This window comes from Sander lucioperca, chromosome 1, assembly GCF_008315115.2.
Source record: "Sander lucioperca isolate FBNREF2018 chromosome 1, SLUC_FBN_1.2, whole genome shotgun sequence".
NCBI classification, from domain to species: domain Eukaryota; kingdom Metazoa; phylum Chordata; class Actinopteri; order Perciformes; family Percidae; genus Sander; species Sander lucioperca.
The window spans coordinates 42,705,905-42,731,989 of NC_050173.1; the positions used below are offsets into that span (position 1 = coordinate 42,705,905).

The 26,085-nt window shown below is 39.9% G+C and overlaps 2 protein-coding genes across 2 annotated transcripts; one reads left to right on the forward strand and one right to left on the reverse strand.

Annotated features, from left to right (window-relative positions):
- Positions 1 to 805: 805 nt before the first annotated feature.
- fgf2 (fibroblast growth factor 2) lies at positions 806 to 10,933 on the forward strand. Its single transcript, XM_031317209.2, has 3 exons — positions 806 to 1,421; positions 4,508 to 4,611; positions 9,519 to 10,933. The coding sequence occupies exons 1-3, from the start codon at positions 1,244 to 1,246 to the stop codon at positions 9,702 to 9,704; spliced, it is 468 nt and encodes a 155-aa protein (XP_031173069.1). The 5' UTR covers positions 806 to 1,243; the 3' UTR covers positions 9,705 to 10,933.
- On the reverse strand, positions 10,574 to 25,748 carry nudt6 (nudix (nucleoside diphosphate linked moiety X)-type motif 6). Its single transcript, XM_031317207.2, has 5 exons — positions 25,306 to 25,748; positions 23,527 to 23,730; positions 18,589 to 18,644; positions 11,772 to 11,826; positions 10,574 to 11,414 (listed from the first exon to the last, which is right to left on the reverse strand). Exons 1-5 carry the CDS (start codon positions 25,559 to 25,561, stop codon positions 11,032 to 11,034), a joined length of 954 nt encoding a protein of 317 aa, XP_031173067.1. The 5' UTR covers positions 25,562 to 25,748; the 3' UTR covers positions 10,574 to 11,031.
- Positions 25,749 to 26,085: the final 337 nt, after the last annotated feature.

Consider the following 26,085-nt stretch of genomic DNA (forward strand, 5'->3'; position numbering starts at 1 on the left):
GTAATAATATACTGGGCACAAAAAAAGAACGTGTGCGTTCATCAAACCCACTCTGCATAAATATTGAATAAACTGCCCTGTCTTTTTGGAGAGTTCTCAATTGATATAGTCCCAGAACGGATGTCCAAAACCATAAGAACTCTTTCTGTGTTTGGACTCCCATTTTGACCACAAGTCTTACAAATCTCCGGCCTTAGTCACTCGCACGGCCTGGCTGGATGTCAGATGTTTCACTGACCAGTTTGGGGGGGATCACCAACATGACGTCAACCAAGAGCACAGCTGACTTTATACTGGTCCAGCACGAGTTTCAGATGTGGTTACCTTTACCCAGAAGCCCAGACCAGTGAGTGCCTATTTTGGCAAATGGATGGCCTTGTTACTTCTAAAATCAAAAAGAAACAAATCCTGCACAGATCCCATCACTCATCCTCCACTCAGCTGCTTCTGAGGAACTTGAGAATAGCAATTAAAATCATTCATTCATGATGCAGGCTTTTTCATCTAAAGTCTGCTGGTACATTTACTTCACATTGTTGTTTTTCACCTATGAATAGCACTGAGTGATTCGCTAAAAAGCAGACTGTGCTGGTTAATTTTTTACGTCTCTTTTCTTGCTCCTGAACAGACTGGATGAATGAAAACACTGGTTCTGTTCACATGCTTGCTGCCGCTCTTGGCGCTCGGAAGGGCACGTCCCCCTCCTTGCCCTCCTCTCCTTTTCTCGACTTCTGCTGGGTTGGCTGGTTAAATCTGTGAGCATTAGTGGGCGTGTGTGTGTTGGTGCTCCTAGGGCGCATGCGAACTGAGGCCCAAAGGGGAAAGCCTTCCACACAGATCTAAGCCAGCTGCTCTGATTTAAACACTTCATTGCAAGAAGAGTGGAAGCAAGGGATCCCCCCCCTACCAGTGTGCTCAAAGTACACTGGCAAAGCAGCTGCCGGCTCTGAAAACAACAGACGAGCAGCTACAAATGGTACATTTAGACGTCTGCTGTTAGGTAGAGGCATTTTGGGAGTCCTTCTGCTTCAGATTCTCAGGACTCAAAGGGCACTTGCTGCCCTGAGAGTGGGTGTTCAAGCAAACTGACCTCTGGGGTTAGCCAGGATCAGTTTGTGTGAAGCTCTGTGGAGGAGGGGAGGAGGGAACAGGCAACAGTTGGAGGTGGGAGGCCACAGTGGGGCTCCTGCACTGCTCAAGAAAGAGACTAGGCAGTCACCGGGAAGCAGGGAAAGAGGAGGATATGGCCACGGGAGAAATCACAACACTTCCCTCCACACCTGAAGACGGTGGCAGCGGCGGCTTTGCTCCTGGGGGCTTCAAGGATCCCAAAAGGCTGTACTGTAAAAACGGGGGCTTCTTTTTGAGGATAAAGTCTGACGGGGGCGTGGATGGAATCCGGGAGAAGAACGACCCCCACAGTAAGTACTTCCAGTCCCCTTCTTCTTTGCTTTGCCAAGCAACACAAAGCTTCTTTATGTTCTTTTTAATTTGCAACAGGGAAGTAGGAGTGAAGCAAAAACATCATGGAGGAACGATGTGAATTTTCCAGCTTTACTGAGGTTTATTCTCCACTTGTAAACACCAAAATGTGTGTAGGCCTACTTCTGGAAAGTTTAATAACCCTAGTTCAAGAGAAGGACACCTCAAATTTTCTTAATCAGTAGGAGCTTTGATGGAATGTGCATGATGATTTTAGTAAATGTAGATCCCCATGCTGAGTCACAGCCATTCAAACTGCTTACTGTGTGATATACGTCACACAACTAACCCTAAAGCCAGAATAAGTGAATTCCTGTATATCCAATAAACGTATCCCACTAATATATCTAAAAATTATACTATTACTACAAAATATAATAAAATATGCTCTGTACCACCAAGTCAATCAATATTAGAAACTGAGAGAAGTTTTAGGTTTTTCTAATGTTCTTTAAGTTAGTAACTATTAACGTGGAACCTCTATTGGCCTGGACTTAGGCCTCGGTTCCTCTGTATCACTGATTACTTTTGAATGTGTGTCCTAAGTTGCATCAGTAAGTGGGAAGGGAGGAGGGGGGGACATGAAAAAATGTGGGTTTTTCCGAGGTAAACACGATTGGAAGTGTATTGCCCAAGATACAGTGTGACATTTCAAGCAGGTGTACCCAAACAAATGCCTGGTATGGAACCAGTTCAAGGAGAGAGGAGCTATTTTTAGAATACATTTATAACCTTTAATTACATTAGATGTATTTGCATTAAAAAAAAAAACTTACCCGTTATTCTGGGTGTCAGAGAGTCAGTACCGTGGCTTCAGAAAGGAATATATCCACAATGAGTCATATAACAGGAATCCGTATTAATCATTTATCTTTTTACCAGAATGGTTTCTTACAGTTAATGTAATCTGAGCTGTGCTTCATCAATGGTCCTTTTGTTAAGGCTGTGATTGACCTGCCAACTTTCTGGACAACATAACATACCTGCCAATGTTGAAAATGTTAGTGAGGAGTAATGTTACCCAATATATCCAAGGATCCTCAAGTGGGATTTTTGTGCTAATATACTGTAGATGCAGTGGTGGAAGACGTATTCAGATCCTTTACTTAAGTAAAAGTACTAATACTACACTGTAAAAATACTCTATATATACTCTTACTTACAAGTAAAAGTTCTGCATTGAAAATGCTACTTAAATAAAAGTATGTAAGTATCATCAGGAAAATGTACTTAAAGTATTAAAAGTAAAAGTAGAAAAATCCCCACATTTTAGAAACTGTAAACGATCAAAACCGTTCTGTCAATCAACTAATTGTTTAATCGGCTAAATATTTTACCTCTACTTGTAGACCTGTATATTGTTGGGTAGTTTAATCTATAATAAAACGTAGTATTTTATAAATGACATGTGTTTTGTGTGCAAAAATCTAAATTTGTAAAGTAACTAAAGCTGCCAGATGAATGTAGTGGAGTAAAAAGTGCAATATTTCCCTCTGAAATGTAGCGGAGTAGAAGTAAAAAGTGGCATGGAAAGAAAAGACTCAAATAAAGTACCTCAAATTTGTACTTGAGTATAGTACTTGAGTAAATGTACTTAGTTACACTCCACCACTGTGTACATGTGACTCTACTCCACCAAATTGGTGTTCTTTGTAACACACTTCCTATCCCAAAGCGTTGTGAGGACAGTATTACACATACACATCAGCACAAATGATTGCCCTTACATCACTCACCCCAGGACACATACAGATAGGACCACACTGTACAGAGACAAGCCCAGTTGAAGGAAGGTTTTCCTGTAATCACAATAACTGTGGGACATAATATTCCCAGTAAACACCAAACACACAACGGCACACTCAGACCAATTATACATTCGTTTCAGGGAAGAACACCTCTTTGATCTGTGACACACAACATCCAGGCAGCATGCTTAAATGTAGACAGATGCGTCTATCTGACGTCTTAATGTTAATTCTGAACAGATCCCCTAATTTACCTCATGGGGCCCCTGATTCCTTTTTGGTAAAGTATGCTATGTTGGCAAGCAGTGTTGCCTCTTCAAAAAAAGTTGGAGTTGATTTCAATACATCTGTGAGGAGGCTGTCACACAGCCAACAGGTACTGTGTGCTCAGTGTACAGTCTACACTGTGATGCTAGTTTGATGGCTGACGTGAGTTATCTTAATGTTACCATTAATGCCAATGGTGTTGCATTCATTTGCTGCAGGAATATGGGAGGAAATGTTAATGCGGTGCGGTTTAAGTAACATAAATTAATTGATAATCCCCAGAATAAAAAGCAAATTTAATGATCTTTAAGCTCATTTCAAGCCACTTTAATCAATGATTTCTAACTGGCTCTGCAGCTTTATTGAGCTTTAAAGGCTCTTTTAGCTCATTGTTTTGATTTTACAGCACATTTACTGTTGATTCACTCCCATGTAGTACCTGTCAGCTTGCTTTTGTTGTAATCCCCTCTTAAATTGACTAATGCAGCTTCAAGTTTTACTATATATGAAAATATTTGCTCTTGAACAACAGTTTCCCCTTTCAGTTTTGTGCTGTCAAGCTAATCATTGATCTTCCCTCCAAAATTCAACTAGTTTGCAGACAACATTAAATGTCCTGTGCCACTGGTCTTTTAGACCATGACTGTCTCACGTGTTACTCATGTTTACAGCTGTAGTAAAATATTTCATATTAAAATGCCTCGCATGCTGTAGAATCTTTACTGTGATTTGATTCTGGAGTTGCTGGCTCTGCTGTGCCCAGGGGTCGTGTTGGATCATTTATAACAGAAGTTTACACAGAGTTAAAAGAGGGTGCCATGGATGTAACCATAAAACATTAAAGAGATTACTATTTCCGGTACCTAGGATGTTTATGCCGTCTTTATCCTTTTATAAAACTGGTGTATTAAACACAGCACTTCATCTTTTTTCCTTTGACTAAACAAGCAAGCAAACTACTAATGTTTTGTTCATTTTGGTCAAAAAAAACTATTTGCCTTTTTCCTCAGTAAAGCTTCAACTCCAGGCGACTTCAGTGGGGGAGGTGGTCATTAAAGGAGTCTGTGCCAATCGCTATCTGGCCATGAACAGAGATGGACGACTGTTTGGAGCGGTGAGTGAGCTGGATCATTTTTCTGTTAAAAGAAAGTTGCACTGTTTCCGTTCTGTAAAGAGTTTGGAGATTACTATGAATGCAGTCCTATCAAATCACCAAACAAGCATTTTCTGATGGGTTCAAAGAGGTTTTTTTTTTTTTTTTTTTTTTTACCAACAGTGCTTTTCACAAATCTCTATTAAACACCTACAGTAAATGTCTTCTGTCTCTGTTACAAGCAGCATTTAGGCTGCTGTGTTTTGGAAACCAAATATTTATTAGCCTCCCGACAAGAAACTCTCCCTCGCAGGGAAATAATTTGGTTGGCACACGTTTGTCATAGTCAGCACTGAGAATAAAAAAGGTTTTCAACAACAACATTACATTGTGTGCTGTTGTAGATGTATGGGGTTCAGAGAGACAAAAAACTGTTTTGTCTCTATTCGTCTCCTGTTTGCTTTGACCAGAATTTGAGTCCAACTGAGGCGTCTCTCCCAATCCAATCAGTTCGATCATTTGTCTCTCTTTCCATTCTCTAGTCTTGTCCTCAGCGTTAAAGTGCCCATATTATGAAAAAAATCACTTTTTCTGGGATTTGGGGTGTTATTTTGTGTCTCTGGTGCTTCCACATGCATACAAACTTGGAAAAAAAAAACATCCATGTTGTTTTGAGTGAGATACAGGTTTCTGAATGTAAGAACTACTTACATGTCCCTGTTCTGCTGGTATTCCTCGGAAGTGCGCCCTCGTTTAGAAGTCTCCCGGCTAATCCTGCCTTGTACTGACTGAAGTTAGAGAAACAGCTAGCTAGCAATTGAGAGCCTTACCTAGCTACTGTGCATGTGCGAATCCCAACAAAGATGGTACAGAAGTGAGATGTCTCACTCTGTAGCTAAAATAGAGAGCTCAACACACAGGGTGAAAAGAGGAGCTGCAGCAATGTGCAGTACAACAACAATATGGTGTTTTTTGGATAATTAAACCATGTAAACCTTTTCTGATATAACCTCTAAATACAATTATGAACCTGAAAATGAGCATAATATGGCCACTTTAAGGCTGCCTTTGCCAACAAAATCGTGACATGACACTCGTCATGGCAACAATAGCAAGTTTGTGTTTCAGTATTCAAATCCAAATCCCATTACGTTAAATGAAAGAAACAAATACATGATACACAAGACGTTATTTCGCTCTGCAAAACCAAATATGATAACCTATATTCCCATTCCCACTTTAGTAAGGAGAGATCATTTGGAAATGATAATGAAAATATGCCACTATGATAATTATTATAATATGTATACACTGCATGTTTTTATTAGACTGGCTTTTATTGTGAATTCTTTTGGATCTCTACGGCAATCTGATTAATGTGGGTGATGGGAAGGCGACTTGAGAAGGACTTAGTCTAAGAGAGACAAAAGACAGAAACACAAAGACATTTAAGGAGCTGCAGCCAACAATTACTTAGTTCGTGAAACATGGAAAGTCCATTTTTTGCACAGACATGGTGACATTTGAGAGTGTGGGAAAACAGAAATTATGGAGAGGCTTGACATTTCTGAATGAAGATTTAAAGGGGCTGTACTCAACATTCAGAACATTAATATAGCAGTAAACAACTATTTGCTTTGTAAAGATATAGTGGAGGAATGGCATCCTGAGCAGAGAATGATGACGTCACACTCCCTCTGTGTGTGTTGTAATCTGAGCTTCTTTATTCATTATTTTGATAGCTGGTCCGGCCGCACGAGCATGTGAGTGCATGGTAGTGCCCTGTGCATCAGTATCAGATGCTGAGGGCCGTGACAAAGCATCGCTATTTTTTTAGAGTTGGGGAACAGTCTGTGAGAGCCGTGTGGAGGCAATCCCAGACCACTTTCTTAGTATTTTGAGTACAGCACCTTTAAGCAGGAAGAGACAGGAATTCATTTGTAAAAGAATAAAGGTTAGAGAGATGAATCTTCTTTTTTGAAATTGTACTGGTATGGTTTCTTTCTATCCTGCAGCAGAACATCTGAAGTCTGTTTTTTTATTTTTATTTAAAAGTTTTTAGAAACGGACAGATTGTCTGACTGACCAGCAGATAAACTTTATCTGGCTTTATAATGTCCTTTGTTGTTCAGTGGTCACGTTTCATATGAGCAAAAGAAAAAAAGCACAGTCAAAGTTAGGTTAAGAAACTTAACTTCAGCCTTTTGTATTTTGTATCATTACACAACATACTGTCAAATTAAACTGATCTGAAGGATTTCCTGAATGCTCATTAAAAGTAGCCAACACCAATTTGGCACCACTGTTGGTCTGTTTCCACAAAGTTGTTGCTTTCAGCGGCAGTGGAAGTGTGAAGTGTTGGTGAGTGATGTGGTTCGGTGGTTGTGAAGGCTTGTCCACAGTCCATGTAATTGGCAAGAAGCATTTCCTCCCTAATGAGAAGCTACAGCAGCTGCCACAAAAGGCGTTGCTCTATGTTCTGATCTTACTAATACAATCATTAAAAACCCACAAGATATTAACTCTCTTCTGATTACCATCTGTGGTGTGAAAAAAGAAAAGGCAGTATATGTTGCCAAAGAAATTACAATTCTTTCCCTCTAATTTAGCACCTTGACTGGTCTGGTCTTGAACATGTTTTATCTAGAAGCAGCAGTCATCTGCTATGTATTAGATGTTTGCTAACATAATTGACAAATATTGGCCACAACTGACACCTTAGTTGATACAGACATTTGTTCTGTTGATAACATCTGTACATGATTGGACTTATATTCATATTAATTGCACCCTAAACCTTTAAAGCTCTGCATAACTTTTTTATATTAATGAACATCCGTTACATTCAAGCTGCTGCCAAATGAGTTGCTACAAAGCTAAGTAAGACTATCAGCTCCACACAACTCTCTCTGTATTTCTCAGTATGGCTAAGTTCAGAAGACTGTGCCGTCTGGCACAGAAACTCGAGTGAAGATAATTACCTTTTCTGAAAAGTCCATCATGTTTTTTTTTTATCCTCCGTGTCCTCCTTGGCTGCTAGCAACTGCGTGGAGGAGGGGATCATGGAAGGCTTGTATCATGTTGACACACCGATAGTTTTGTTGTCATTACTTAGAATTCCTCATGGGGGCGACAGAAACTACACACTATAGCTTTAACAAAATAACATTCCTCAATATTTTTAAAAAACAAAACTTGCACCTTAGATAACTGAATTTTAATTTCAAAAATGAAAGATTGGATACAACAATTAATGAGGCTTCTCTCTGTATATCTATGTCTTAGATATGTTTAGGCTTGTAGTAGCTTTGCCGATCAATGGTTCAGTGGTCTTCCAATTACAAATAAAACCCACTGCTACTACTTTTGCATAATTAATTGCATGTCCCTGCAAAAGCCCTGGGTGGTTGTTGCAGTTGAAAGAAAATGTCTTCTGACTAATAGCTCCATAGCTGTGCGGTCACGGTCAAGTAAGAACAGAAACTAAAACAAAAGCCTCTTGTTGGACAGGGTAGAGGTTAACGCCCAGCGAGACAGCAAGATTTTGGCCAGACGTTGAGTAATTAATGTTTTCTTCAGGTTTTCAAAGGACAACAAAGAACCATGTTAAACTTAGGGATAGTGTGAGAACTAAAAACAGATGACAGCACAAAAACCTTTATTTTGTTTGTATTGTATAGTGATCTTCATCTTTGGCAGTTTTTAAACCTTGTCATTTGTATACCTATCAAATCCATGTTTGTCCAAGACATCTGAATTTGTTTAGTTAATGGATTTGTTCTCTGTTTGTATAAATTTCTTCTTTTTCATATTTAACATTTCAGTCTGATAACCTCCATGTTTAATCATGATTCAAGGAAGCTGAACCAAAACAAACACTTCACTAGATCTCTAATAATGTCCCTGGTCAGGCATGGTTTCCTAAAAAAAAAAGTCTAAGTGTGAAACATTGAGCAGAAATTATTCGAAACCAACAGTCTTCAAAAATAAAGGTGGCATTTAGCTCTGGGTGTTTTATGTGGTAATTTAATGTCAGCATTGCACATTTGCTCCCTTTCCAACAACATATTAAATTCAATTAAATATCATCCAAATAAAGTAACATATGATGAAATGCACTACAGAAATTATTTTCAGTACATACACAGAGAACATTATTAGCAGTTTGGAAAGAAACAATAACATTTATGTTAAATCGTGCAGACAGAATGACCTAACTTCAGTTTCCATTTGTTGAAATATTAAAAGGTGCCCTGCCACACAAAACTGTTTTTACTTGTATTTTTTGAAATATGTTAGGTCCATATGTGTTTGCGTTATGTTGTGAATGTGAAAATGAACTGCTACCTCCTCTGTCAGCTCTAGCCACTGGAAAGAAATAAGCGGAGAAATCAGGCCACTTACAAAAGCTGGTCAGTCTGACGTGGTGTTGCCTGAGCTCATTACTATTCATGAGCTCGACCCGTTTGCGCTGGGTAAAAGATGCTGATAGCCAGGCTCTCATTGGCTAGCTGTTAGCCAATCAGAGTCAAGCAGCTTAGCTTGTTGAATATTAATGAAAACTGGCACAAATCGAGCCGAGTCTTCCTGCAGGCTTTCTATACCATACTAGAGTAGCTTGAAATAAGGTAACCAAGGAATTTTTTCCACAACAAATGTTACAGAGTCCATGGTAGAACTTCAGACATTACCACAAAGTAATGAAATAAGTGTGACAAGGCACCTTTAAACACTATTTTCACAGTTTGCAAGCTAATTTTAGTGTATTGGGATAGGATGGTGTCCCAGTAGTTCTTTGTCCTGTAAGAAAAGGGCTGAAGACGTAATCCTTGCTCCTCTATTTAAATCCCCTGAACCCCCTACAGTTCCTCACTAAACAGCACATTCAATTAAATGTATGTGTTATCCCTCTGTGTCTTTCTCTCCAGAGACGAGCAACAGATGAATGCCACTTCTTAGAACGGCTTGAGAGCAACAACTACAACACCTACCGCTCCAGGAAGTACCCACACATGTACGTGGCACTGAAGAGGACCGGCCAGTACAAGTCTGGAAGCAAAACTAGCCCGGGTCAAAAGGCCATTCTTTTTCTTCCAATGTCTACCAAGTGCTAATCTGGGATCTAATTGAGAAATATTAATGTCTTAGTGGCAGCAATGAAGAAGATGTGACGGCAATGAAGACCAAGTGCTCCATCATCATTGCCCAAAAATAGCTGTGATGCTTTTTCGACTGGTATATCCTGAACTTATTCAGCTTTTACTTTCAAACAATGACACACATTCACACCTGGCTGCTTCCCAGTAAAACCAGGCCTTTACAACTGCTACACTATAGTGCAGCTGGAGCCAGGTGCCTTGCTCAAGTGCACCCCTAAAGTACGGCAGTGTTCATTTTACTTACCCAGATCTTCCTCTCTGGCTGAGGGATTTAAAGCAGCAACCTTTTGATAACAAGTCGGCTTCTTACCGTTTCAACTTCTTACTGGGTAAACTGCAGTCTGAGTTTAGCTGCAAGATGTAGGGCATATAGAGGAATAGTCAGTTAAAACATGTCTCCTACATAAAAAGGGTTAAGAAAATGCACTTAAGTCTACATTATAACTGTATAACTTGATAAAAGAAAATGGATTGTACTAAGTAACTGAATTTAAGAATGTGCTAGAAAATGGTTTGACAAAAAAAAACAACTAAGCACACTCAAAACAAAACCCAAGCACTAAATATAGTATATTCTAATTATTTTACATGACTCACTATCTTCACACGATGAATGGATACAGAACAGGTTTCCTGAACTTGCCATTGTTTTTGATAAAACTGCGTTCTCCTTTTGTAATTGTATAATGGGAGATTTGTGCAAAACGTCCACATAGCATGGCACTGGAGCATAATTTATACATTTATTAATACCAGATAATTGTTGTGAATGTCTAGTTCAATAAGGGAAAAGCAGTTAACTTGAACAAAAAGATGATTTTTACTTTTTTTTTTTTTTTTACCTGTCAGTACGCCAATTTAGCAAGGCAGCCAATAATAATATTGCAACTACTGGCCACTGACGTTGAATTCTGCCAGTGTATGTTCAGGTACTACTGGTGGTCAGCTTGTTAACACGACCTAAAGTATTCCTAGTTAAAAATACAGCAGAATTTAAAAATGAAATCAGCTGCTGGCAGCCCGTTTGCCCAACAGATATGGACTTCCAACATGGCCACCAAAAAGTGTTAAATACACTGTATAAAACTCTACAGTCCTGCAGGCTCCGCAGTGGCATATCTCTTGTTCTTGTCGTTTGCAACCTATTGCACCGCATTTCTTCAAAAGGTAACAGCTAGTGTGAAGTTTTTATTCCAGTCCTAAATACACTTTAAATATGAGTAATACTGACAACCATGTGTCAAAATAGCAATCCATGATATGCTTGGTTGATGATGGCTTGCTAGGATTTTAGTGTTGGGGGAAGCTGCCTGTGATACAGCTGGTAAAACCTCCCTGAGTAGACAGCAGGAAGCTCCTCCATGCTGAGGTCGATGTTGTTGAAGCCGTGCTCCAGGCCGTGAAGCAGAACCCTGGCTACGCGAGACGTGATGGGCGTGGTGTCGCTGGTCCTGGCCAGCTCGGCGAGGTCCAGCCAATCACAGCGCAGACACTCCTGAGTACAGAAGTTAATGTCGTAGGTGAGAGGGCAGAGTCGGCAGATGATGTACATGTCCGACATGCCGAAGGCGCCGGGGTGGTTGTGCTGCTGCCGGATGCTGAGCAGAGATCTGAACTCAGCGTGAACGCCAGTTTCCTCAAAGACTTCACGAACGGCAGTGGCACCTGAGAAATTTCATTAAAATATGAATCAATGTATGTGGAGGCATTTTAAAGATCCTGACAGAAAAAGGAATATATTTGTGTTCCCTTGTCAGACTGATGTTTAGATGTGGGGAAAAGGGAAAATACATATATTTTTTGTAAAGACAAATATTTGACGCTGCTTTAGGGTTGGGTCATGTATATAATAATATTAAAGCTGCTTTTAAAATGTTAAAAAGGTGAATTTGGAGATATAATTCTTTGCTTGTATATCATTTGTACAGTTCAAATGAATGTATATGTATCGTCTTACAGCATAACACTAAATTGAAGGATTTAGCTAGATGTACTGTATTCATTTTTGGCTCTGACACTCACCAATATTTTCTCCTGGATCAGACAAGCCACCGGGAAACTTCCAAGCATTCTTTGTCTGAAATACAGAGTTCAAATTTGACATCAATTGTGATAGATGGCACTGCTGTAAATGTAACTCAGAGTTATATCAACATGACAAGAAATGTCCATTTTAGTTTCGTTTTGAATCATAACATCTTCCAGTGTCGTCCAGTTTAAAGTCACTTATTTCTTTACTTGAAATTAGTGGCACCACCATACAGTAGTTTTTATTTAAGTAAATCACAGCAAGTAGTAGATTATGTGTTCAACGGATCATCTTATGCATCTGAACTAATAATTATACAGGCAGAGAGATGTTTAATGCTCTAATCTATCTGAGCGTCTTTTCATTTTATGTTTTATACTTAGTGCCTCACTCTGGAGACTTTTACATTTGATGCAGTGAAGTGTGTCTTCTAAAACTGTTTCACCACTTATTCTTGATATTTAATGACAGTATGCTGCTGGTTAAATTATGATGTCAGTGTTGTATATATATTTTTGTTGTTACTTAAAGAATTTAGTAAGCAGTGCTTTCTCTTCACATAATGCTATCTATCTTAGATTGTCTTTGTTGCAAATCCTCTCTTTGTGAGGAACACAAATGCACTACAGCATTTATTTTCATGTATTGTCAACAGAATGCTATATTTTTGGAGCTGTTCCTAAAATGTGCTGTTAAGAAAGAAATAAAGAGACTTTGCGCAACTCTAATCGGTGTGGTTTTTCAGAATAAATGTCTTGAACCCCACAGGATCTGTCGGAGCTAAATAGGAAAATAATAATACCAAAAAGACTTGCGAACAGATGCCAAACATAACATACGCAATGAGCGATGGTTAAATTAAATTAAACACCCATTACATCATTCTGCTCCCCGATGGATGAAATTACCTCGAGTCCATTGGGGATCTGTTAGTTGTCTTTTGTACTGATGTGAGAGTGATAATGTCCTGGTTTCTTTTCAGGAAGTTCTTAACCCCTCGTGAGCTTTGGACTGGCTCGGTATGCCAGAGATTTTTCTACTGCCAAGGGCCAGACTGTTACAAAGCCCATTTCCAGTAAACAACTTGATGGGGTGGAGGAGGAGGAGGAGGAGGAGGAGGAGGAGGAGGAGGAGGAGGAGGAGGAGGAGGAGAGGAAGAGATAAAACACTTCCTACACTTCCAGGCCACTAACTGTTTCCCTCTGGACAAAAGCAGTCAAGCTATATTATATGCACTTAAGTTTCCCGGCTGGGACACATGTTGTCAGTAAATAAGGCAAATTATTTGAACTATCTTTTGTCATATGGTGCAGATTTTACAGGAAACCATGTGTCCCTTTTCAGAGTATTCCTTCTGGCACTTCTGAGAGACTGAAGAGAGATAAAGACTACAAATTAGGAGGATTGTTGCACATTAGCTGAGAAATGTCATGCCGTGGAAAGATTTAAAGGTCCCATGGCATGAAAATTTCACTTTATGAGTTTTTTTTTTAACATTAATATGAGTTCCTGCCTATGGTCCCCCAGTGGCTAGAAATGGCGATAGGTGTAAACCGAGCCCTGAGTATCCTGCTCTGCCTTCGAGAAAATGAAAGCTCAGATGGGCCAATCTGGAATCTTCTCCTTATGACGTCATAAGGAGCAAGGTTACCTCCCCTTTCTCTTCTTTACCCGCCCAGAGAATTTGGCCCACCCATGAGAAAGAGAGAGAGACATCATGGCTTGCAAACAAGCAAAGTGGCAGTTGGTCAAGGACACACCCCCACCCTCCACCTTGCCCCCCCTCTCTCCTCCTCAATAGCATTTAAAGCTACAGACACAGAAATGGCACATACTAAGGAAAGCTCATTGTGGGACTGGCTCTAGTGGCTGTAATTCTGCACCAAGGCTGAATTTCAGGAAAGAGACTTCAGATACAGTATTAGGGGACCACAAAGGTCTATATAAAAGAGACTTCAGATACAGTATTAGGGGACCACAAAGGCCTATATAAAAGAGACTTCAGATACAGTATTAGGGGACCACTAAGCCCTATATAAAAGAGACTTCAGATACAGTATTAGGGGACCACTAAGCCCTATATAAAAGAGACTTCAGATACAGTATTAGGGGACCACTAAGCCCTATATAAAAGAGACTTCAGATACAGTATTAGGGGACCACTAAGCCCTATATAAAAGAGACTTCAGATACAGTATTAGGGGACCACAAAGGCCTATATAAAAGAGACTTCAGATGCAGTATTAGGGGACCACTAAGGTCTATTTAAAAGAGACTTCAGATACAGTATTAGGGGACCACTAAGCCCTATATAAAAGAGACTTCAGATACAGTATTAGGGGACCACAAAGGCCTATATAAAAGAGACTTCAGATGCAGTATTAGGGGACCACTAAGGTCTATTTAAAAGAGACTTCAGATACAGTATTAGGGGACCACTAAGCCCTATATAAAAGAGACTTCAGATACAGTATTAGGGGACCACAAAGGCCTATATAAAAGAGACTTCAGATGCACTATTAGGGGACCACTAAGATCTATATAAAAGAGACTTCAGATACAGTATTAGGGGACCACTAAGGTCTATATAAAAGAGACTTCAGATGCACTATTAGGGGACCACTAAGGTCTATATAAAAGAGACTTCAGATACAGTATTAGGGGACCACAAAGGCCTATATAAAAGAGACTTCAGATACAGTATTAGGGGACCACTAAGGTCTATATAAAAGAGACTTCAGATACAGTATTAGGGGACCACTAAGGTCTATATAAAAGCATCCAAAAAGCAGCATGTCATAGGACCTTTAAATTATTTAAATGTATAAACTTCTATATTGTGTATATATTTTGGGGGAAAGAAATGACTGGTAAAAATGGTAATGTCCAATATTGTCAGATGTTGTCTGCAATTAGATTTGGTTTTACAATCTTCTGACTTGTCTCCAATACAATGCAGTCTCAGAGAGATATCTATAAACCTAGAAGAGAGAAACCAAAGCTTCCTGCATGGATAGATACTTCTAGAGGAGAGTGAGAAAAAGTTATAATGTCACGATTCAAGATCCCTTTGTCATTTTTATGCACAACATAACAAAGAAATTGTGTTCACACATCCACTAGTCAATAAATTAGCCAGTGCAAGACAGAAAACTTTAAAAATCAAAGCTCTAATTTGGGGAATCCAATCCTTAAAGAGTTATTAATCTATCTAAGACTTGTCCAACAACTGAGTGGGGACACATAATTGATGTTGTGATAAATCATGGTACTGGGTCTTGTGGCACATTATTGAAGCTCGAGCATAATCACATTACTTTCTGTTATTGTTACTGAGTCAGAGATTATTTATTGGCTTTCGTGCAGACATCTAAAAAGGAGATTCAGCCTTTTGCCAGTTCATGGCTCTTTGACAATGAATGATGGCACACGTGTTCACGTTGCTGTATGCGTGTTAATCAGGCTCAGACTCTGCTCTTTGGTACACAGTGTTGCAACTAAGGATTTTTTTATTATCTATGAAGCTTTAGATTTTGTTTAGTTCATGAAATGTCAAAAAACAAAATCTCATCACAATTTCCCAGAGCCCAAATCAATTCATCTTCATTTGAATGGTTTTGTTCAATCAACAGTCAACAATCCAGTTAACAGTGATATAAAACAGAAGCTATTTGAGAGGCTCTGAGCAGAAAATACTTGGCATTTTTGCTTAATAGAAAATGTAAACAATTAATTATACCTACATTTTTTGTATTTATTTTTGTCTATTGACTAATCAACAATTGACATTGTTTTACACTATTATTTTCATCTTCAGTTACACAGATGTTGGGATGTTACATGATTTTCTTGACATTACATATTGCCTGTGCAGTGAAACTAGCATGGACTATTACTAACTATGGGAACATTTTGTGATAGTATCATATCACGAGGTTACCCGAGGTTTCAAACCCCTGTAACCCAGTGCTGTGTGTTGTGCTAGGGGACAGTTCAAATCTTAACATGCTTTTCATTTCAGTCTTTAATGGTGGCATGTTGTTAAGGGTTCAGTTACGGCATTTCCCCTATGCATAAGATCTACTTGGACTGGTGTATCTTGTGTTACGTGGTTATGCACAATGCCAGGACTTTCTGACGTTTGATGGTCACATTACAAAATATGTTTGTATTAAAGTGCGCATATTATGCTCATTTTCAAGTTCATAATTGTATTTTGAGGTTGTACCAGAATAGGTTTACATGGTTTAATTTTCAAAAAACACTATATTTTTGTTGTACTGCACATTGCTGCAGCTCCTCTTTTCACTCTGTGTTCAGGTCTCTGTTTTAGCTACAGAGTGAGACATCTCACTTCTGTACCATCTTTGTTGGGAGTCGCACATGTGCAGTAGCTAGGTAAGGCTCTCAATTGCTAGCTAGCTGTTTCTCTAACTTCAGTAAGTACAAGGCAGGATTAGCCGGGAGACTTCTTCTAAACGAGGGCGCACTTCCGTGGAATACCTGCAGAACAGGGACATGTAAGTAGTTCTTTTGTAGATTATGGTGAACTTGTGTGTGTTGTAGCAGTGTTTTGCCATTGAGAATGCTAGTGCTAGCATGCTAGTTCTAGCATGCTAGCAGTTAGCACCCTCGTTTTGGCTAGTGACGTAGAAAGCCCTGCAGATTTTGAACAGCTCACCTGGAGACTGAAAGCAGGATACATTCAGAAACCCGTATCTCACTCTAAACAGCATGGATGTTTTTTTTTCCAAGTTTGTATGCGTGTGGAAGCACCAGAGACACAAAATAACACCCTAAATGAAAATGAAATGTTTTTTTCATAATATGGGCACATAACTCTTGTGTTGTCCTCCTCCACCTATTTATTTGCACTAGTTTTACACTTATTTTTTGGAATTCATGTTCAATAAACCTCATTTATATGACATTTTCTAATTTGTGTGTAAGAAAAAAGCAGAAATTATGAATGATTTTGACTAATGGTTAAGATCAGAGGAATGAAGGTAATGGATAATCACAGATCTGTCAAAGTTTAGTCAGGATAATGCTATAAAATTGAATACAACACCCAAAATTCTATGAAAATAGAGATCTGATCCTTAATTTTCTTTTGTGAAGAGTGTCTTATGGAACCATCCATGTTATTTTGGGGCAATTTGGATAAAAGAAACCCAAATTTATGATATAGAAACTTTGACAATGGGTCAAATTTGACCCGAGGACAACATGAGAGTTAAAGACAGAAGCTGCTGCCTTTACCAGAACATGTTTGGTCATTTCTACTTTCTAGGTTACAAAATGCACACTTTGTGTGAAGGGGTCTTTACTTATTGCCTCATTTATGTCGAGTCAAGCTAGCTTGTATATCTTAAAACATAATTTGTTTCCAAATTGCGGCATTATGGTGTAATCTTGTTTTGGCCGACTGAAAATACAAACAAATGTGTGTAGAGAAGGTTTTTTTTAAAAGAGCCCTTTGGAAGTTAAGCTCATAACAACTTAAGCACTACAGCAGGGCTCTGTGAGACTGAGACAGAGACACACTCACACAGTTGTTTGAGTGCATTAAGCTCATGTAAACACCGTGTTTGCTTAAGGTCAACTAATGTGCGTAGCTATGTTAAGTGTGAGAGGCGCTGAGGGGATGTCCACCCACGGTTTGATCAACAGAGGTGACATACAACTCACTAAATAAACAAAACTAATCAGTAGACATTTTTTGCAGCACCAAGAGATCGGCTAGCCTGGTCCTACCAGACTCTCGTACATTTCATTTGTACAGAGACTCTGGCCACTCTCCATTGACAAGTGTTAACTTCCTTGAAGGCGGGTACTCTGTTGAAGTTTAAAACTATTGGATCTGCCCAGAGCCACTCTGGATCTGCCATAACCAATGGCTAACGTTTGGTCGTGACGTCGGCTTAGCATCGCTAGCCTTAGCCAACTCTTTCACCACTAACGGAGCGAGCTGAAAAATCTAACTTTTCCCGAACCCCGTGGGGAGGAGGGCCACAACATCATGGCCTCCAACAAAACTCAGCAAAGATTGTTCTTGCTCAGGCTTTAACTTTTGGATATTCAGCAGCGTTGCCACAACGGACCGAATGGCTTCACTCGCATCTTTCTCCGCCGCCATTACGGAACTACAACTCAAACTAGCGCACGACCTCAACGTCATCGTTCTCAGCCACTCCCTCTGTTCGCTGACTGGAGCGGTTAAGATTTGACCGGAAAACCCAAGAATATACCGCAAACCCAGACGGAGTACTGAAGTAAAATGAAAATTGAGCGGAAGTACGTAGGAGGGCGGAGCCAGGCTAGAGATCGGCTGCTTCATTGGCTCATTTTGTCACTGTGAGTGGAAGGATCGGTGTTCAACATATAGCTTTTTGGCTCAACCAGGCAAGAACCGGTGAACTAGCTGCCAAAAATCCTTTTTAACAAGCCAAAATATGTCATTTTTTTCTTTTTAGGTAAATGTGCCATGCTGTTAATTGTAGTGTATATAACCACAGCTCTGTGCTCATAGTTAGCTTTTTCATATGCTGCATTCCTGATTGGAAATAACAATAACCAAAATCGCCCTTTTTCTATATTTGGTTCAGTTTGCTGAAGGAAGGTAGCAAGTCTGTTATGACTACTCATCGCTACAGCAAACACATGCATACGTTTATTTAAATTAACATTTTTTTGTTTCTTCATTTAATTCAATTAATATGGTCTATATTGCAATAATTTAATATAAATTGTTTTTAATTAGTGTAATTAAGAGACATTTGTAACAATAAAGAAACACATACTGTATACCTTGTTTCTGTCTTGGACCACAAGAACCTTTCCATTGGATTCATCAACAACTGCACCTGGACAAAACAAGCAAACGACCAATCAGACATTCATTTTAAATATTTTGCAAGCACTTATGTCCCTAGGTTTATAAGCTGGTCCACATGTTGCAGTGAAGTAGTAGAAGAATTTAAAAAGGGAGACCTGGTGAAAGTCTGGTTCAAAGTTGATTATTAGGTTGGACATAAAACATAACCTAAAACCTGCCCCACGTGGAGGAGGAAGCCTACGGCTGAGCCTCTGTGAGGCCTCAGATGACACAACAGCCGCCTCGTAAACTTTATATTGTTCAACACATCTCTGCTGTTGAAGATTAATCAAGTCCACAGAAAAAACAGTCATCATTCTTCTGTGGACTTGACTGTCCACGTATTCCACTTCTTGAACTGTTGGCTTTACCAAACATAAAACTGTAATTAAAGTGCCACTGGACTTTTATCCAAAGCACTGTACAATACCAGAAGAGAATTACAGTTTGAATTACTCTCACTTTAAGGCCTAAATATGCTTCAAACAAGGTATGTTGTACGACGTGTCAGACCACGTCCAAAGGTAAGAGTGTTTATGCCTGTTCGGGTTGGCTCTTGAGCTGCTAAATGCTCCACTATGTTTACCTTCTAGTCGCTAACTTTCTCTGTCTGTCGTGTGGTGCAGGGCAGGTGGCGTGCGTTAGGAGAGCTGTTTGGCTGAAAACAGCTGCCTGCCTCAGCTAGAAACGGTGCTGATGAGAGCGGTGAGAGTGAAACAACGCAGCGAAGTTGAAACGATGAGCTGAAAGCTGCTAAAATTCTACGTGTAGCTGATAACTACTGCATATTTGGGTGACAATTCTCTGTGGGTTCTTCACTACGAGCGACACTTTTGAAAATACTGACTATAGCTGCTTTAACGTCAGCACTACATATAGAGTGAATATGGACAAATTTTGTTAGTTTCCAAAAGGTACGGACCAAATAAGCAATTGTTCTTAAAAAAATGTTGCGGTATAGTGATGCAAAAATCGACTGATAAAACAAGAACAAAGAATGTCAGTGTCTGAAAATAGGGGGTTAACATAAAATAAAATAAAACTCTCTTTACTTTCTCCACTCTAAACAGAGTTCGAGTGACTCAGCTGTACTTGTGAATGATCTGGACATCCCACTTCATCACATTTTTCTCTCCTGTTTGAGCAGCTTCTTTTTTCGGCAGGTAGTGACTAAGAGAGGCAGCTATGTGCCGCCGCTGACAGTTCCGGAGCGGGAGGGAAAACGGGCCACTCTTTTCCGGTTGCTCCGTCTGACCGACTGGGAGGGGGCTCCTTAAATGAATGTCCCAGATGTGTAAAGAGGGATGGGTCATCTTAAAGGCCTGACTTGGACTTCCAAGTGGAAACTGATGTCATGTCCCGATCCCTGTGCCATATGGCGCTGCACAGGAGGAGGCCTGGCTGCTGCTAAGGGAGGCTATCATTATGTAGCCTTCAGTCTAGGAAACTTAATGCTCATGAGGAGCAGGAGAGAAAGAAAAAAAAAATTAAAAACAGAATAGGAATTATGATACAAAAAGCCCAGAAGCAATCATCACGGGGGAACTGTGGGTTCCGTAGTAAACAATTGTTGATCCTTTGAGGTTACAGTTGGCTTCTGAGCCACAAAAAAAAGTTTGATGTCGTCTATTAATATATTTCATGTAGGCTTCTTCTACTACTTCTCGGTTTTTACAGTAATTATAGGCTCAAAGTAATATCGGCTATGTACTATGAGGTTGCAAAGAGGTCAGATGTAGAAATCTGATACGCTCTGATTGAGAGTCACTCTAGATCAGAGCATGTTCTCAACACTCGAGCTGAATTTCATAACAGCAGACTAACTAGACTAGTATTGTGATGTCCAGGGCCTTGATTTTGTTCCAATGCAAAATTGTATTTGTTAAGGATTAAAGCTATAGTGAGCAACTAGTTTATATTAATGAACGGCTGTTAAATTCAAGCCAGTGACAAATGAGTTGACACAAAGCTTTGTATGTATTACACAACAGCTAATTTAGTTTTTCCACTGTTACATAAAAAGTTTCAGTGAGCCACTAGGTGATGCACTGAACCATGAAACACTACTTGTGATTCACAATAATGATGCTAATTTGTTTGTCTACATCAGCCCAAATATATTTCCTTTATTTCACTTCTCGTTAAGGCTGTGTGCAGGGCGGCCTACTCAACCTTCAGCTGGGTGGACGCAGGATATGAATGTAGATATGACGTGGGCAGCTTGAGATGTTTTAATGATATACATATGGAGTCGATAATTTCTTGGAATTACTTTGAGCTTTAAGTTCTTGACCCTGTCCTGAGAGCTCAGAGGACAAATGCGGCTGGTAAGATTTCAGCGTCATTCTTAAGGACACTTCAGCAGGACAGATGTTGACATCTGTGTGTTGAGCCCAGATTCGTTGGATGAAGAACAGTCTCGGTTACCAATATGTTACTTTGTTACTTATATTACTTCCCCTCCTCCTCATGTTCCTAAACTTCTACGTATTGTGAATTAAAAGAAAATTCCTGTTTTTAACAACCTGAATCTTACTTACTCTCATAGGGTTGGTGTAAATAAGTTAGCATAATGACCCCTGCCTTTGTAGAGAAAGTTCAGACAGAATGTTCCTGGACAGTATATATATGACTTTTGTTGGACACCTTAGTTGCACTAACCACATCCCACTTTAAACGTAGCAGCAGCACAAGATTGAATCCTGAGTTAGCTCCGCAATGGGATAGTTTATTGGGCCAATGTTTAATTCTCAGTGCGTAACAGTCGGTCAGTTTGACCTCAAAATACCCACTTTTGACATTTGGTCGGGCAGTTTAAAAGCCTTCTGGGGCTCATGTTTCCTTTGCCTCACTGCACACCGTTGTAAATCTGTTTCTAACAGAGCAATTGTGTCCACTGACTCTAAAATGATGATTAATGTTAAACTCACTTAAAGGTATGGTGGCCACAACTACAACAAGACATGAAACACCAAAAATGGTTGCAGCAGTAGTGGTAGTAGTATTAGTATTAGTAGTAGGCATGACGCCGGCTACACACTGGATGCGTGGCGTGAGCGTGGTGTTTCTGTTCCGTGTCAGTTGCGTGGCGTTTTCTATGTCTTTGCACACCAGAAACGTGTCTGACGTGGCGCTGCTGCTGCTAGCCTTGTCTGTACACATGTATGTTTCCCATTGATAAACTGCACTCAAGCAGTAGTATACTTCATGTTAAACATAAATATATACTGATTTGATTACAGCAAAGACAACGTCGGCAGTATTGACGGCAAAATAGGCTACAGAATATTTCGTTCTGTACTGACAGGTGCAATATTTGAAAATCGATAATTATTTATTATTATTTTTAATTACATTTATATCTGCATTTATGTCAAAACCTAGAGACTTTCAAACATCAAAATGTCATTTATTAAATGTATTTGTGTTAAAATGACATATAAACATCTTTTCCTAGTCTATTTTGAATGGAAACGCTTCCAACACGCTTGCGTGTCGCGTGAAAAATATGCGTCGGTTCTATTTCTGGCATGCACACGTTTTCGGCGCGGCTCGAGTCGCGTGCACACTGCCTGCGTGTCACGCAGGCAGTGTGCAAGCCCTAACCTGTTAACATGGGAGCCGAAATAAAAACGGACACGCCACGCAGCTGACACGCTCACGCCAGGCATCCAGTGTGTAGCCGGCTTGAAGTTTAAAACTTTAGGATATCTGACACCAGTGTAAATACTCGTTCATTTGAAGACTTCTCTCTTATCAATGCAACGCCACGACATTACGTGTAGTTGTTCTCATGTTTTTATCAAAACAATAAGCAAATAAGTATCGGATCATCTAAACAGCTGCATATTTTAGATTCCTAACCTCAGTTTCATCAATGTTTTTTTTCGGGGCATTCTGGCAACAAAAAAAGCGTATTTCTGGACTCCTTTATTACTGAAAGATGCTCTGGACATGTTCTGACATGCTTTAAGTGCATCCACTCTTGAAAGTTGTAAACGACAGTCTGCCCTCTGCTGGATGATCAGAAACTTAGCACCCTTCAGGTCTGCAACTCCTCCCTTTATTGCTCCTCTTCCCCACATTCGCAAGCCTGAAGAGAATTTCCATTTACACAAGGGAAATGAGCCAAAGTTGAATTGTTATGTAAGTATTGTATCCTTTAAAAGCGTAGTTGCTAAGTAATGTACATCAAATCATGTATAGTAACAACCAAGGGTGTAACTTTGGTTTGTGAAGTGTGTGTGTGTGTGTGTGTGTGTGTGTGTGTGTGGGGAATGGACGGACGGACACAAAACAGGGTTTCTGGGGGTCCTCTGCCAGAATTGTTTTTTTTAAAATTTGAATCCCATTTCCTGCATTTCTAAATTCATTCATAAGGACGAAGATGATACAAAATCCAGGAAATAATTAGGTTGACCATAATGATAAATTATGCCAGAAAGAATAGTACTAAACTATGTATAAGAAAAACATGTCTTACTTTATTTTTCGCTTAAAATAGGGGCCAATCACCGAGACTATAATTATAATAATATCAAACAAATTTGAAAAGTGAGGGGGACGTGTCCCCCGTCCCCAGTGGAAATTACACCCTAGCCTCGGTAATAACCAAAAGCAACCGTGAATGTTTGCATACATTTGTGCAGAACATATAACTCAATCCTCAATTACAACTACATTGGTGTGTCAAGATATTCCTAACTCAAGTCAGTCAAATTCTTTTTTTCCAGCGCTTTCAGTTGCATCTTATGGTCATCAGATCCATGACAACTGTGCAAAGACCATTGGCTGATAAAGCAGGTAAGATTATATTGTGTCAAACTACTATTCCAAAGTCAATAATGAACTTTGAGGCTACAAATATCTACCTGCTACTCCAATTTGGTGAGTTGCAAACCCCGGCAGTCTGCTTTCCCCTTCCCCCAACCAGAGGGCCAACACCGCGTGGCCGTGTTTGGCGTGATGGAAGGTGAAGCCGTGAGTAGAGGCAGCGGCAGCACATCGACTCAGTGAGATAGGTACTCGAAGCCACACTGCAACTTTCCCCTCTGTTTTCCACTGGGCCAAAGAATCTGTGGAGCAAGTCAAGAGTTCACAAGGACACACAATCTTTAAAGATGTATTATTAATGATATTGCTGCTTTTGAAATAAATAATAAACGGCAGAAACAGGCAGGACATCTAATCTGATTTTGGAGGCAAATGAAAAACTTTAAAGAAGCTGACAAGCAGCAGAGACAATTCAGTGGAAGTAGCCTGAAGGGTACGGTAGAAGATCTTTCAAAGGGGAAGGTTGCTGGTGGTGGGAATGCAGATAAGAATGATGTAGTGTTGAAACAGTTAGCCAATAAAATCTATACAGAAAATCAACCTGCAACAGTTTGGATACTTAACTATCCATTTAAGGTATTTACCAAACCAAAAGACCGGGCATTTTGCAAATCCAGCTGCTAATGTAATATTTTCTCTCTCTTTTATATCATCCTAAATTAAAAAAAAAATCTTTAGATTTCAGACTGTTCATTGGACAAAACAAGCTATTTGAAGACATTGCCTTGGACTCAGGTGCTTTGTGACAAGCATTTTCCTTATTTATTTTTTTTTAAGTTTATTACTGAACAATAATTGATTTGTCCAAAATGTTGACAGACTACTCAATAATGAAGAAAAAAATACATTAGAAAACCTCTCATTTTAATGTACCATATACCGTTTTGAAATACACGGTTGTTTAATTTTCCTGCATAGGGTGGGTGGCTCCCTGCTTTACCTTTGCTGGTAAAATGGGATTAATGCATAAAGGACTTGCAATTTAAATTAAGTAATGAACGTAGCTTTTAAAAATAAAACTACACCCAAACCCCTGAACACAATAATTCATCACATACTGCCATGGCCCTAAAGTCATTACAGAGAGTAATGTGTATTTGACTAGAGGTCTACATAGACCAACAACTATCCAGAGTGTATTTATTAAGCAAAGTGTCAAATATTCACTTACAGATGCACTGGACATGAACACTGAAACCTGGTTTAAATATTAAGAGATTTTTTTTGCATTTAGCACATGGAATCTCAAACCTACTGTAGATACGATGGGAAACCCTGCAAGCAATATTTCTATGCTTTCAAGCGCCCACATCTCCAGTGCATGTGTAGGCAAACAACTGGCTTCAGTCTTCTTTACTGTAGGAAGTCGCTCATGCACAGCAGCAGTGGCAGCAAAAAGTGTCCTGACCTGTTAGTAGTGTCCTGAGGAGTGTCCCGGGACACTCAGACACTGTCCTGTGACTCCCAGACACTGTCCTGTGACTCCCATGACTGTCCTGGGACAGTCAGACACTGTCCTGTGACTCCCAGACACTGTCCTGTGACTCCCATGACTGTCCCGGGACAGTCAGACATTGTCCTGTACACTGTACAGGACTGTACAGGACAGTGTCTGACTGTGCTTCCTCAGGACACTACTAACAGGACAGGACAGTTTTTGCTGCCACTGCTTCTCCCACTTAAAGCCCACTGTTCCAGTTTGTGGTCAGTGGCTGAGGCAGATTTGTGAGTTGATGAGAAGACGTGCCCTAGCTGTGCATTGTTTATCTCCACAGATCCTCTTAGTCTCATACACAGCAGACTTTAGGACAACCAACCTTGAAGCAATCTGCTGAATGAGCTTTCGCTGATGTCCGCCGGTAAACCGATGTCAGCCAGGTTCACTGTCACTCCACCGAATCGGTCCACTTTGCCTGTCAAAGCCCCGGTCCCCTCCACTCTGTGTAGTTGGGAACGAGTTGCAGTGCGCGAGAACGCACGGACAGCTGAGCGTGCGGGACAAGACGCTCTGCTGCAAAACCTTCCTGTCACCACGAACGGTAAAAGCTTTAAAGCAAAGGCACACGCAGACATGTCTCTACGCTGTCGCCAACATAAACAACCGTTTAAAGGTTTGTTCAACCCTTAACCGGCATGTGTACTTGGGGTGCAGTACGGTTACGTATACGTCCGCCCTGGAAGTTGCATAAATACCGTAATGCACTGGTAAAATACCTCCAGGACTAGCTAGCTAACCACAAAGCGGTATGGTCTTGTGGTACTATCTGAAAATGTAGCTAGTAAATACGTAAACAGTAATTTGTCAGTATTAAACGCTAGCTATAAAATAATCACTAAGTTAACGTTATGAGGTTAAATTCGGCTTACATATCTGCCAATTAACAACGTTAAACCGGTTAAAATATACATTTAGCCCATAGACTATACAAAAAATATATTTAGCCAAACGTTAGTTATTTGTGGCTCGTTGGCGCACTTTCTTCAAGATGTCATCTGGCGCAAAGACGCTAACAAGAAACCCAAAGTAACCGTTGAAAACTATTAACAAACATCGCTTGACATTTAAAATGCATGCCGAATGTTAGCCTGTATCCAAA